The sequence below is a fragment of the Haemaphysalis longicornis genome, unplaced genomic scaffold, assembly GCF_048455015.1.
Source record: "Haemaphysalis longicornis isolate Haplotype H1 unplaced genomic scaffold, Haemaphysalis longicornis Haplotype H1 scaffold_2, whole genome shotgun sequence".
Taxonomy (NCBI): domain Eukaryota; kingdom Metazoa; phylum Arthropoda; class Arachnida; order Ixodida; family Ixodidae; genus Haemaphysalis; species Haemaphysalis longicornis.
Window position 1 is genome coordinate 13,008,042 of NW_027526295.1, and position 14,369 is coordinate 13,022,410.

At 48.5% G+C, this 14,369-nt stretch overlaps 1 protein-coding gene across 1 annotated transcript; it reads left to right on the forward strand.

Annotated features, from left to right (window-relative positions):
• The first annotated feature begins 1,478 nt into the window (after nt 1–1,478).
• On the forward strand, nt 1,479–11,607 carry LOC144167832 (uncharacterized). The gene is made up of 2 exons (XM_077696992.1): nt 1,479–1,535; nt 10,388–11,607. The coding sequence occupies exons 1-2, from the start codon at nt 1,479–1,481 to the stop codon at nt 11,081–11,083; spliced, it is 753 nt and encodes a 250-aa protein (XP_077553118.1). The 3' UTR covers nt 11,084–11,607.
• The last annotated feature ends 2,762 nt before the right edge of the window (nt 11,608–14,369 follow it).

The window sequence follows — 14,369 nt, forward strand, 5'->3', positions numbered from 1 at the left end:
AAGTTGCCAGTGGCTGAAGTTTTTGCCGAGTCAGGTAGGACTCCCGCGGCGTTGACGACGTGGCCCAAGAACTTGAGTTCCTCGTATGCGAAACGGCACTTTTCAGGCTTCAGCGTCAACCCCGACGTACGAATGGCCTCGAGTACAGACTCCAACCTTGCAAGGTTTTGGTCGAAAGTCCGGCCGAATACCACTACGTCGTCGAGGTATACGAGGCAGGTGTGCCATTTAAGGCCAGCTAGCACAGTGTACATGACTCTTTGGAATGTCGCTGGTGCTGTGCACAGCCCAAACGGCATCACCTTGAACTCGTATAGGCCGTCCCGGGTTATAAATGCGGTCTTCTCTCGGTCTCTCTCGTCCACTTCAATTTGCCAGTAGCCGGTCTTCAGGTCCATCGATGAGAAACACTTCGCGTGGCAGAGGTGGTCGAGGGCGTCGTCGATTCGGGGGAGGGGGTACACGTCCTTTTTCGTGATTTTGTTCAGTCGCCGATCGTCAACGCAAAACCTTAATGTGCCGTCTTTTTTCTTTACGAGTACGACGGGCGCAGCCCAGGGGCTTTTCGGTGGCTGTATAATGTCGTCGCTTAGCATGTCGTGGACTTGAGTGCGGATGGCTTCCCGTTCGTGTGAAGAGACGCGGTACGGTGACTGTCGCGTAGGTCGGGCTCCATCTTCGGTTATTATTCGGTGCTTCGCTAGAGGTGACTGACGTAGTTTTGCGCTCGACGAAAAACATTTGCTATAGCAACGCAGCAAAGCCAATAATTTGTTCCGTTTTTCTGGCGGTAGCACCGGAATCACGTCGAAGGGCTGCGCGAGCTTGAAGGTTTCTACGGGTGTGCGTTCAAAGTCGGCGACCGTGATCACGTCACTTGCTTCTTGCGTTTCTTCGAGGAATGCAATTGCCGTGCCCTTATTTAAATGCTGGTAGTCCTCGGTGAAATTAGTAACCAAAATGTGGGATCGGTGTTCCTTGAAGCGCGCAATGCCTCTTGCTACAGACACACCCCGGTCGAGAAGCAACCTTTGATCAGTGTCTACAATACGTCGACGTCAGGAGCAGCATCTTCACAGTAGACTGCGACCATCAAGCTTGCGCGGGGTGGCAGGGTGACATGATCATCGGCAATCCTTACAGCAGCACGTCGTTCGGGGTTAGGTTCCGGCGTCATGGAGTGATGGGGGGAAAAAGTTATTAACTTGGTCTGCAGATCGATTATTGCACCGTTGTCCATCAAAAAGTCCATTCAAAGAATTATGTCGCGGGAGCAGTTAGGCAGAACGACGAACGCCGCAGGGTACGTTGTGCCGTCTATGGTGACGCGCGATGTGCACGTTCCACTTGGCGTCACGAGATGGCTTCCTGCTGTGCGTATGTGCGGACCGTCCCATCTTGTCGTATCTTTCTTCAGCTTAGACGCAAATGCTCCGCTGATTACTGAGTAGTCGGCTCCCGTGTCTACGAGGGCGCCTATGTCAAAGCCGTCGATGGACACCATGACGTCGGATGCCGTCTTCCTCGAGTTCCGGGTTCGTCGGGGCATCGTATCTCGGCTTGTACGTGTTGACGGTCGGGCACTATGCGTTGTAGTATTCGTCGTGTTCTCAGCGGACGTCTCGGTCAGGTCGGTTACGTGTCGCGCAGTGTAGCTGTCGTCGTGTTCGGGAGTCTCGTCAGGTCTAGGTCGGCTCGTCGGGATGAGGGCATGTCGTGAATCACTGTCTTCCGCGAGTCGTTGCGTCGTTGGAGGGTTTTCATTTTTCCGTGGTCGTGCAACTTTACCTCCAGAAGTTGCTGCTTTTAGTTTCCCCCGCGTGGGCTGGGCGATCTTCCACGTGCGAAATCAGCATTGCTACGGCGGTTGGGCGACTAGTATGGGTAGGGGGACGGCGATCGGTTGAAACGGGCTGGTCCACGGCTGTTGTTGGATAGGTATTCTTCCATCTGCGATGGGCGCTGGCCGGGTCGGGGGCGCGGTGCGTCGACGGAGAACCCTCGCAAACCGAGCCTCTTGTAAGGGCAGCGGCGGTAGATGCGGTCGGCCTCTCCGCAGTGGTAGCAGAGCGGACGATTATCTGGCGTTCGCCACACGTCGGTCTTCCTCGGGGCGGTTGTTTGCACCACAGATGGTCGGGCCGGCGACAGGGGACGACGGTACGGAGTCTCGTGATTATAGGTTGCAGGTAGGCGAGGTGGCGGGCAGCAGCAGCGTAGGTCATGGCTTGCGGCTCGCGGGGTGCTTCTGGCGTTGATGTTCCCAGGGCTTGCTGCACTTCTTCCCTGATGACGTCGGTAAGGGAAGCGACTTGGGGTTGCGGCGGCGTTGGGAGAATTTTCCGCAGCTCCTCCCTGACTACTGCGCGGATAGTCTCGCGTAGGCTGTCTGCCGAAATTCGCATGCTGTCGACGTAGTTCGCATTGGCCGCGCCAACAAAGTTGCGGTCATACTGCTTAGCACGCAATTCGAGGGCCTTCTCAATTGTGCAAGCTTCGGTCACGAATTCGGCGACGGTTTTGGGAGGGTTGCGGACCAGTCCAGCAAACAGTTCCTCCTTCACACCGCGCATCAAGAAGCGTAACTTCTTTTCTTCCGCCATTTCGGGGTCCGCGCGGCGAAATAGTTGCTTCATCTCCTCAACGAAGATCACGACCCCTTCGTTGGGATGTTGCGTGCGAGTTTCAAGCAAAAGCGGTGCGGCTGTTTCTGACCACGGTAGTAAAGGTCTTAGTGAACTCGCTTTTGAACTGAGCCCAGTTTGTCAAGGAGCTCTCGTGGTTCTCGAACCAAGTGCGAGCCGAATCTTTCAAGTAAAAGAAAACATGCCGGAACGTTTATGCGTCGTCCCACCTGTTGAATTTCCGGACGCGCTCCAGTTTCTCCAACCATTCTTCTGGGTCTTCTGCGGGGGCTCATCGGAATGATGGCGGTTCCGGTGGCTGCTGCAGAACGACGGGAGGATTGGCTTGGTTGGCCATGGTGCTGGTTGCGACGTCTTTCTTCTTCGCTTTCTCCGGTAGTAGACCGACCTCGGGTGGTAAATCTTGCAGGCGGAGGCTGGCTCTTGTTGGACTGGCTTGGCGGCTTCCAGAGGTTGTAGTGGGCATGAAGGGTGCGTACCCCACACCTCACCAGATGTCACGAAGACAAGGACGACGCAGTTGTCTTGAAGGAGAGACAGGTTTATTGGAGCGAACTTGTGCTCCCCTAACAACTCAAAAGAATACAGAGGCGGCGAAGCAGCGGTCAACAAAGTGACTTGCACAAGCGAGTGTCGTCGAGTCGAATGCCGCGGCGTCTGCTCCGCAGGCTTTTATCTTTCGGCGCGAGCGTTTCTGGAACCGTCGATTCACATCCAAAGCATTGTAGATCACAGAAGATTATTCGGGGCTATCAACGTTAGGGCGAAACAGTCTGCTTATCTGAATGAGATAGACCGTGCGGCATAAAAATAAAGGATGTAACACGCGCCTTGCATGGGACACAGATAACCCAGCCGGGCGCTGCCGGGCATTAAAAAGAAACGATAAATAAACAAACCCGTGCATGGTTCGCGGCAATATTATGACGAAAAAAAACGGCATCTGCAGAAACGAAACAAAAACCAAGAGTGCATAATATGACGCTAAAAATACACGATGTGCGTGTAACGCATACACGCACTTATATTCGCACAAACACTTATATTCGCACTCTCCAGCTTCCCTTATTTCATTTCACATCAAGCCATTCGGCTACCAAAACAGGAGCGGACATAAACACGTCACCAAACACAGGGTTAAAAAATGAGTAGAAATTGATTGTGTTTACACACGCAGCAGCCAGGTGTTATTCGTTTAGGGGTCAATTTCTTCGCTTGGCGACACAGGAAAAGGCCACAGATATGGCCGATGCGGCACGGACACGGCGTAGCCTAGGCTACTGCGGCCGCACGCCGAAGAAAAAAAGACACCGGCGTGCGTCATCTGCTCCGTTCCAATCCGATTCTCAACTGTGGCGCCAACAGAGATGTTAGTGGACTCGACGCAATACTTTGTGTTCGGCGAAGAGTTCGTAACGTGAAACACAGTCATGTGTTTCACAGTCGTGCTTTGCACGGACAAGTTCCGCCATCCCGCGGAGCCCGAGGTAACGAGTGACGGTGCACCGTGGCCTCCTCCATGGCCTCCGCGATCGACTACCGGCGCGCCGCCGGCAGCAAATCGCGGAGGTCACGGGCGCACTCACAAGCAACGTTTCTAGAAAGTCGTTTCTGCGAAAACAAACGGTGGTCTCGTGGCGCCATCGAAATACTTCTAGAAAGTGCGCCACGTCGTGGAAAAAGGGTTTAGTGTTTACAGGTTTAATGCAAGGGTTAATGTTCTACAGGTTTAATGTAGCCGTTATATGCAAATAGTGAGCGCCAATAGTGGAGGTGTTGACAGTATTGTTTGAACAAATATTACTTGCTGAGTTGGAGCCTCATCTGTTGAACTGCGATGCATTCGACAATAACATTTAAGTTTTGTCGAAGAAGATTGCCAACGTGTATTCAAGAAACAGGTTTAGCCCATTCCGACTGAAATCAACCGGAAAAACTTGCACGCACAACGGTGTATGAACACAGCAGACAGAAAATTATTTCGTAAAATCTGCAAACCACAGATAAGAACCAGTAGTGAAGGAATCTGGCTAGCGAGTATGCCTTCGTATTTTTGCGGTTTTTAAGTGCGTGGTTTTTGCATAAGTCGCCTCATAGCCTACGTTGTGATAAATCAGGCAGTTTTTTTTAATTGGTTACTGTTTTATCGTGTGTGACTTTTTTTTTAATTGTGTAAACCCTGCGGTGAACAAAATTCGTGTACCATTTGTTGCTTCCTCCGTGTGCCTCTCTTCTGGAACGTTTCGAGCAAATATGCCTTACAAGGTGAACGGCTGAATGCGTATTCACTCATATGTAATCGCGCACGGCACATATGTAATTCTGTAAACAGCTGCTTTGGGAGGCAGTAATCTGTTGTTTTAGCCGTCCTTTTCTTTTTGCGCAACCAAAAAATGTTTCGATGTGGTATTCAGTCATCTTGAGCTTGAGCAATTTCGGCAGCTTCCCGTCGCCACAAACACCTCAAAAGGTGCTGACACCGTGCATACATATAAGTAGTCCTGCAAATACAGTGTTCTTGAGGCCCTCAAACACTGGTTTTCCTTGTGCATCCTTGTGTCATGGTATGTACAATTCAGCCTTTTTCAAACAAAAGTCCTCATTGAATACTGATTCGCCTTTCGGAGAGGTGTCTTGTATGACCAGCTGAACGGATTTTTTGAGTTCAAGACATCAAAACCGCGGTCAAAGATCCTTGTGAATTCAGGCGTACCATGAACACCTTTAAATTGCGGATTCAAGCTTTAAAGTGAACTCCCAAAATTCGAGTGATTTTGTCACAGATGAGCTGAGCGTCTGAACTGTAAAGCGAACTTTCATTTTTGGTGATCTAATGCTCGTGTGCACCACAGAGTGCACAAAGCCGAGATGAGGAGGTACCACCTGAGCGGATATAAAAGTTGAGCATAGGAACTCTAGATCGGAAGCTGGTTAACGGGACCTTGCACCGACGAGATTCAGAAAAACAGTCGTATTGCCGCGTGGAGATAAAATCACTTATAAAGGCAGTGCTTTCACAAACTCGTTGGGTCGCTTCTGGTCGAGGTAAGACGGCGCAGTAGTTATAAAAACGACGCTGAGAAGGGTAATTGGCTTAGAAACTACCGTACATGAAATTAAACGCAGGCCGCGGCGGCCGCTTTTCTGATAGAGGCGTAAAGCAAAAACGCTCGTCTGTACGAGATTTCGGCGCATGTTAAAGATCCCCAGGTGGTCAAAATTAATCCGGAGCCCTCCACTACGGCGCGCCTCATCGCCTTCATTGCGTCGGCGCGTTAAACCCCACAATCATTCAAGTTAAACGCGATGTAGGCAGTTAAAACATAGGCCGACCGTCGATTCTTAGCTAGCCAATGAGCTGCGCTTGCAGGTTAGTGCATACAGGCGACCCAACGCATTTCCACTTAAACTGTTCGCAAATGTTATGCGGTAACGTCGACTAGAAGCACGAAGGCGTTTAAGCTAGTTGACTGGAAAGGTGATAGATTTTTAAGTTTAGCAATAGCAGTACTAGAAAGCTGCCGCGGTACGTCTGCGCGGCGGCCCGCCGTGGTCGGCTGCACCGGCCGCCCGCCGCCGAAGCATACCACGCGCCGAGAGTAGCGCAAGACTTGACTGCAGTGCCCCTAGTTCTCGCGACCGCAGTTTGGCCCACCCTCCTCCGCTGGCGGGGATGCGGAGCTCCGGAACTGAGCTTATTCTACTAACGTTGCTCACAAGGTTGCATGGAGGAGAAGAGGGCTGCCTGATCTGCGGGCCGTGCGCACAACGTAGCCTAGCAGCAGACGCTTGGCCACAGATATGGCTGCGCACACTTTGTTGCTTGCATGGATTCCACGCCATTTACTACCGAGGTAAATCAGCGCAACGCACGAAGCGAGTCACTCAAAACGTTGGGGCTAACCGCTTACGCGGACCGAAGTTCGAGAGAAACTCTGCTACGGTAAATACATATGGCAAGAAAACAAGGTTCACTAGCACTCACTCACCTTCACTACTTGGCAGTATTTCTTCGTCCGGTAGATAAATCCATGGTAGTCAAATCCCCGAAATAACAAAACTTGAACTCGTGCACACGCGTACCGTCACCGTGCGCGCATGGATACGGAGTGCAGTTAATACAACTGTCGGACGGTCGGACTCGCCGCGCAGCGACTTTCCTGTCTTATGTTCGTCCGAGGGAAAAACTAGTTCCTGAAAGACACCAACCTTGATAAGAACACGTTGCGAAATAGATGCCCAAATTATTGATAAATACAGATATTAGTAGCCAATTATATACAAGAAAAGTTTGAACGTGGGTTTTTTTAGAGAAAACAGTAACTGTACCGACAATCTAGATTACGGAATTTAAGGCAATTTCAGGGTCTACGGTGGAAATACAGCTGGCGTGGGGTTGCGGGCGCCGTGCGTTTACGGTTTGTTCTGAGGCCGCAACCACTTGCAGCGTATTTTCTGCGCTTTCGCGCGTCGACATCGCCCCGCGCTGACGGCGTCGGCAAAATGTACGGCGACGTGAGCTGACGCGGGAGCTACGCCGATGTCCATGCTCGCCAGATATCAGCGTCGACGCAGCGCCAGAAAGCATCCGAAAGCACGCGACATCGTCCGGATTCAATGTCCATCTCCTGCTTTGGTGTCATTACTTTCGCACAAAACAATCAATTTCTTTTTAACCTGCGGTAATCGGGTGCCTTGCGGCAAATTACAAGCTATTTCTGTTCTAAAGTGCGCATTCCTTCGTGGCTAGCTTGGCTTTCATCGGGGAGATCGGGGGTTTGGGATAGCTTTTTGTGAGTTATATACGGAGCTCTGGCTACATCGCTTGTAGTGTTTGCATGGTGGGCTTGTCTGCAAGATCGGTGCGTAACGAACAAAGTTTATCAACGCCAGAAATCTAGCGGCGCATTCAATTTCAATCGCGGCTACCGTAGCTTGCTTACGGGGAACGATGAAGCGCGATAAGTTTTGTCTGCTTAAATAAGGGAGCTTAGATTAGATCACTTGCAGTATTAGCATAATTGGCTTTGCTTCCAAGATTGGTACGGAAGAAACAAGCGTTATCACTGCCGAAATTTGTTAAACACGACCAAAACGAATCACTCGACAATATTCGTTCGCAGCCTCTGTTAGGCTTTTGTTTAAGCCAACGGACGAAACGACCCCGGCCGGCCACTCATGGAGAGCTTTCAGGAGCAAGTTAGGAAATCCAAGTCAGGTGCAACAGCCGGCTCTCCGACGAAGGGAGAGAGAAAGAGAGACAAATAACTTTATTTTCCAAGCAAGTTGAGTAGGAACGCGTGGTGGCGGCCGGCCGAAGGCTGGCGGCGGCAGTCACGGCTCTGTCAACCAGAAGTAGCTGCGCCCCCGGTTGCGAGCAGCCGAGCGCGTCCTCCCACTTCTCGACCCAAGAGATGGCGTTGAATGGGCTAAGAGGACAAGCCGACATGCTGTGGCTTAGTGCGTCCCGGGAGTCACAGAGGGGACAGTTGGGCGCAGGGAACTCAGAGGAGTAGGTCTTGTGGAGGAGGGATCGACGGGCGAGAGAGTTGGTCTGAAGGAGTCGCCATAGGCACTTGTGAGCGTTGGTGCGGGATGTGTGGGCAGTGGGAAAACGGCAGCGGGAGAGGCGATAATTCCGTGGCTTCTGGATACGAGAGCAGACGATCGCGTGCCGACCGAGCACTGTGTTAGAGAGCCGGCGCGAGCCCATCACGGCTGTTTAGTTCTCGTGATTCTTTGTGGGCCGCCTCGTTGTCTCCCAGCCCAGAGGGGCCGAGGTCCAGACAATGTGGAGTGGTTCAGCACGGGGATTTTGGAGTATCTTGAGTGCTGTAGCCGAAACGCTACCACGAATGAAGTTTTGAATGGCCCTCTTCGAATAAGTGATTATAATGTTTAGTGGCAGCCTGGTGATGCGGGCCAGGGCTATTGCCGCCTCTTCCGCCGTTGCGGGGTAGGATGTCCGTACGGTGAGGAAAGTGACCGGGGGAGAGCCTGCAAGCTCTCCTGTTCCTCCAGCCTTTCACCATCGGTACAGGCTGGGGAAATTTGTTTGTTAACATATGTGGCTGAACAGTGGCGCCAGCGATTTGTAGGGTCAGCATTTGTATTTTCATTACGAAAGTAGAACGACGAAGTAAAATGGTGGTTTCACTGAATAAAAACTCCTATGAGCATCAAATTTTGAGTCTAATTTATTTATTATCTCCTCCGCATTTATATTTCCGTAAAAGCAATATTGGTGGATTACAAAACTTGCACAAAACCCCTCGGTACAAAAACCATACAAAACACATACAAAACCCCTCGGTAACTTCAAAACAGTATGCCTGCGGAGAGTTCGAAAATAAAGTATAGCAGATATAGCTAAAATAAATGTAACTCCGATAGACATGTACGAAGTAAAAAACGGACATACCAGGAACATGTGAACAACGTCGGCAAAATATGCCTAAATATTGTCCGGAAATGAAGCAGCAGCGACATCGAGAGTACATCTAGAGTACAAGCATAGTTGAAAGAACGTCCGACATTAAGGTACCAGCAACGTTATCTCAACATCCAAAAATTTTAAAAAAATATTGCACGTCGTACGGATGTCTACTAGAGAGACTGCTGGGAAATTGACGTTAGGATCTTTTTGGAACCTCGCAGAGATGTTAGTGGGTGGTTTATTTATTTGGAGGAATTCCCAAAGGTCCTCTGGGAAGGTTATTACGTAGGGAAGGGGGTGAGGGTAAGACTGGTGTCACAAAAACTACAAATACAACACAAATATATTACAACTACTATTCCACATGTTATATCTAATACCATCCCTTAAGAAAATGTGCAGCGAAAAGCCATTAGGTTCATTCCCAATAAGTACAGGCGCACTGATTCACCTTCCAACCTACTATCCTCTGGCCAGCATACACTGGCAGTTAGAACAAGGCAGGCGCGCCTTGCTCTAATTGCAAGTTGGAACAAATACAACTTGCATTCCTAAGTAGGAGTATTGTGCTTACACTTTGCCCCAAATGTGCCTGCTGTTTCTACTGCGCTAAAGAAGGTGGACAAACACAGCCCGTCCTAGTAGTTGTAGTAGTTTGGATTGGTATACTTTATATACGCCTCGGTTCAACACAGACAGACAGACAGACAGAGAGACAGATCAAAATTTTTGCTTTTGGAATACTAAGAAAGATCATCACCTTTAAAAATAAGAGTATGTGTTGGGCAATTGGACATCAACTTTTCAAACAACCGCATCATAAGAAGGCCTCAGGTGTCTTCGCATTCATTTTTTAGTCTGGGCTCATTGCTCACGCCCGCACGCATGTAGGCAGAAAATTTTCGGGATGCTTACTGTTGTGACTTCCTCTTGATTACCCCCTGTAGCAGACGACGCTTATCATCATCAATTCAGTCAGCTTCTCAGGAGCTGTCGCATTCTTTCGTTGCTGCGGTGGCTCGTACCGTTTCGAGCACGTTCCATTTAAGTCGCATTTTTGACAAGACGTGTCTATCCGGTCTCTGATCATTGCGCTGCAGTTTCAGAACCCACAGGTGTAGCATTTACCACTCGAAGTATTTCTTACCTAAAACGTTTGGGTGAAAACGGTACTTTTCAAGTGCCGCACCTTTTCTTTTGTAGGAAACAGTGCACCGAGGAGCTTTTAAGGGTGCATTTTAATTTTTTGTTGATTTCGAAGTTCTCTCTGAGATTTACACAGTTTTCTTGGGCTCCTTTTTTTCAGGGCTCCAGAGGGAGGACTACTTTGTTCTTGTGCGCGTTCGTGGTGTTCGAGTGCGCAGCTGAGCAGACGCCTCAGAAGTCGTCTCGTGCCAAGGCCGACGCTCTTATCTCGGGCCATCAACTTTCACGACTCCAACCGAGCCAGCGTTATCGCCAGGGGCGACGGCTTGATCCGGGTTCAGCACCTCTGCCTCACAGAGCCCGTTCCGGGGCGGACACCGGGGGCCCGGTGGCCTCTGGCTCAGACTACGACAGCTCCGAAGTCGAATTCCCGCCGTACTACAACTACTGGCCGGAGGCGCCAAACCGACGGAAAGGGAGTGGTAAAGACAGTTACCACTACCATCGGCGCCACCGACAGGGTCGGCGACGTTACGACGAGTTCGACGGTGAATACTACCCGTATGATCATTTTGCTGGCAAGCACGACTACAAGCACGAGTACGACATTGTGTTTCCCCTGCTGATACTTATCATGGCGCCTCTGGCCGTTTCGGCTTTTCTGCTCCCTATAACAGCATCTCTAATGACAAACACATTCTTCCTCGTGAACGGCGCAACGTCGGCCGCCATTCAAGGACGTCGTCGACGCAGCACTCAAGCAGGTCAAGTGGGGTTGCAGAGCCAAGAGCTCGTAGAGCTTGAAGAGGTCTTGCTTGGGGCAATTAGGAAGTATGGCGGCTACGATAAACTTTAGGCGTCACCCATAAAGCACGGCTGGAACTTCTCCAATGGTGAAACGCTGAAGACCTGGTGGAACCACGAAAATCTTGTTGAAGAATAACGCTTGGTTTGCGCGCAGCCAGCACCGTTCACCAGTAGAGGCCAATGACTGTTACGGAGAGAAAGGTACCGATGCCAAACCCCTCGGCTTGCTGCGACTATTTGGACAAATGACTTCGGAACGCCAGGAACGAAAAGTGGGCTCGGCGAAGTTTCAGCGCCTGTAAATGAGCCTTACGGCTGTTTTTTTTTTCTGTGGTTGTGTGGCATAACTCAAATCACCGTTGTCGGGAATGTTGTTAGTGCGCGCATTTTATATAGCGCAAACGTGTGGCAGCAGGTTAGTTCGTATGCGTTTGTTGTAGACATCAAAAAACGTGGTGCTAAATATATATTTTTGCTTTCTGTGTGAAAATTTTATCTCCATGATACGAATTATTAAAAAGGGTCATTTTGAGGAATGTATCATATTTATGTTTGTGCCTTCTGAAAAAGAATAAAAATTCTACAGCGAAGTAGCCTGTGCCCAAAATTTATCTTCAGAGAGAAAAACTTCACAAAGTGTGAAGTTTCCACCCCTATCGAAGAAAGCTCCGCAAAAGGGAGGTCGGTACTATATTATTTCTTCATTTTCAGATTCAAATCTGTGGCAACCACAAGCTACATCCGGAGTGAAGGAAGTTTACAACGTGGTTGGAGGTGAAGTCGGTTCATTCACTCCGTTACCCATCCTATCGGTTTCAATGAATTCACGTACTGAATATTCGTAATGACCTCGAGCAGAAACGACTGTTAACGTGCGCAGTGCGAGGCATCAATATATCAGCTGTTCAATGCTCGGCTTATGATAAAGAAAAGGTGCAAAATATAATCGTGTATGGTGGTCGTGATAAAGTTATTTGTGCAATGCTATCTGTTCATTGCTACTGGTGTCGAGCCGGAATGCTGTGCTGAGTGTATGACTTTCCAAAAAGTATTTCCAACCGCACGTTTGGCCACAATCAAGTGTAATATCAAGCAACTGTGCTACCCACCAAGCCAGTGGTCGCTTGTATTGGATGCTGCAGGAAAGGAAAGAAGGAAAGGAAAGAAAATAATGCTACAAGCAATGTTGCTAACTAAGGGAATAGTTCCCTAATAAATCAGGCCATCTTACAAATATGTAGCGCAGAAGACGAGAGACACAGACAAGTAGACACACACGGCGCTAACTTCCAACACCTTTATTGGAAACGATAACACACATATATAGGCAAGAATTCCGGGAGGTCACACACATGCGTACATCAGCGCGAACGCAAGTAGGCAATCTCTTTTTCTGATAATTTGATAGAAGTCGAACTTACACAAGAGCTTCCTAACCTGGTTATCTTTTCCGCCTCAATGATTTCCTTACTCTTACCAATAATAACACATTTATCAAGGAATGGATTGCAATCTGTACATGCGTTACAGTGCGTAACTAGTAGTCCATCTTGTTCATTTTTCTTTTTTACATTGCGATTGTGCTCACGAAGGCGATCATTAGACAACGACCTGTTTGACCAACATACTGTTTACCACAAAAGAGGGGAATCTGGAAGACAACACTATCTATACATTCAACAAACGAAGTTTGGTGTTTCTTTTTACAATTGTTAGAAATCTGCCTATCACCTTTATTTATCTTAGAAAGCCTATTCAACTTCTCAGGGGCTGAATATACAACTGGCACTTCAAAACGTTTCGCAATACGTTTCAAATTGTGGGACACAGTATGCAGGTACGGCATAACTACCATTTTTTTCTTATTTTGACCAGGATCAGTGACACAGGGATGGTCTAAAGATTTTAGGTTCCTTAACAAGGCTTCAGCAGCACAAACTTGAAGATGGCCGGGATATCCTGCGAGCGAAAGCCTGTTGCACTATTGAAGAAGACTATCAGACATCAAGTGCGGACAGGATTTACGAAGGGCATTAAGAAAGCATAGGTTGGCAATGGCTTTTTTTTATAATTTAGTGTGGGCAGAACTAAAGGGAAGAAGCGTTTTATTACTGCGTGGTTCATAAACCCAACAAGTATGCTTATATCCAGAAATCTAAGCTCATTGTTAGTAGGCATTTCATGCGTTGTAACGAGCGGGTTGAACCTTTGTCTGAGCACACTGAGTATGCTAAAAGTCTGGGATTCAAAGGAAGCCTGGTCACAATCAATAAAAAACAAAAAGTCATCAATGTATCTGAATGCTCTCACAACCCCCATTTTAACTACGGTATCCTTAACGGACGTATTCAGTTTGCCTAAAAAATGTCACTTAGGATTGGCGCAATACACGAACCGATGCAAATACCCTCTTTTTGAAGATAGGGTTTATCGTCGTACAAGACAAAAGTAGACCTCAGATAAAAGGATAAAAGTTCTAAAAAACTATCAACAGCCATACCCACAGAATTTTGAAAGGCCACGCAACCAAACAAGTCAATGCAATCTTCTACAGATTTTAGTAAAATGTCATGTGGCAAAGAATAATAAAGATCTGTTATATCCACAGAGAAAGCCAGAAGGTTATCACTGTTGCCAGATTGTACAAACTCGAGCATCTCGTTAGAGTTTTTAACCAAGTATGGGTCCTCAAATTTAAGAAGACTAAGCTTACTCTGCAGAAACTGAGAAAGCTGTCTTTGCCAGGTGCAACGTTCAGACACAATAGGTCTAAAAGGTTTATCCGGTTTATGTGTTTTCGCATTGAAAAAAACCTGAAGTCTTTTTTAGCATCAGAAATGTCCTTCGAAAGATTGCTGAGATTGCTCTGTTTACATAACTTCATCGCATGCCTCTTAACTTTTGCTATGTTTACATCATCATGGCATGCAAACACGGAAGACACCGCTTGATCCGACTTACATTTATAGAGCTTGGATGATAAAATAGCAAAACCACCTTCTCTATCCGCAAGAAGCACAGTGAGGTCACGCTCTTCAAGGAAGGCCCGGACACGCTTGTTCGGTAGACTGGATGGGGCAGGTTTAGTGCGGGACAAGACGTCGTGACCTTCAGAAATACAACGTTCTTGCTCACTGATTGGAGCATTCCGCGAAATATCGTGCACAAACCTGAGAAGCTCAGGTGGTGAGCGCTTTGGTTGAACAGCGAATTTAGGCCCTAAGGAAAGCACACGAGTAACATCAGGCGGTAAGTCCAAAGGGTCCAGGGAATGGATTTGTTGCTTTGCTGTTTGCGGTTTTACCTTGACACTGTTTCGTAGATAGGTCAATTGT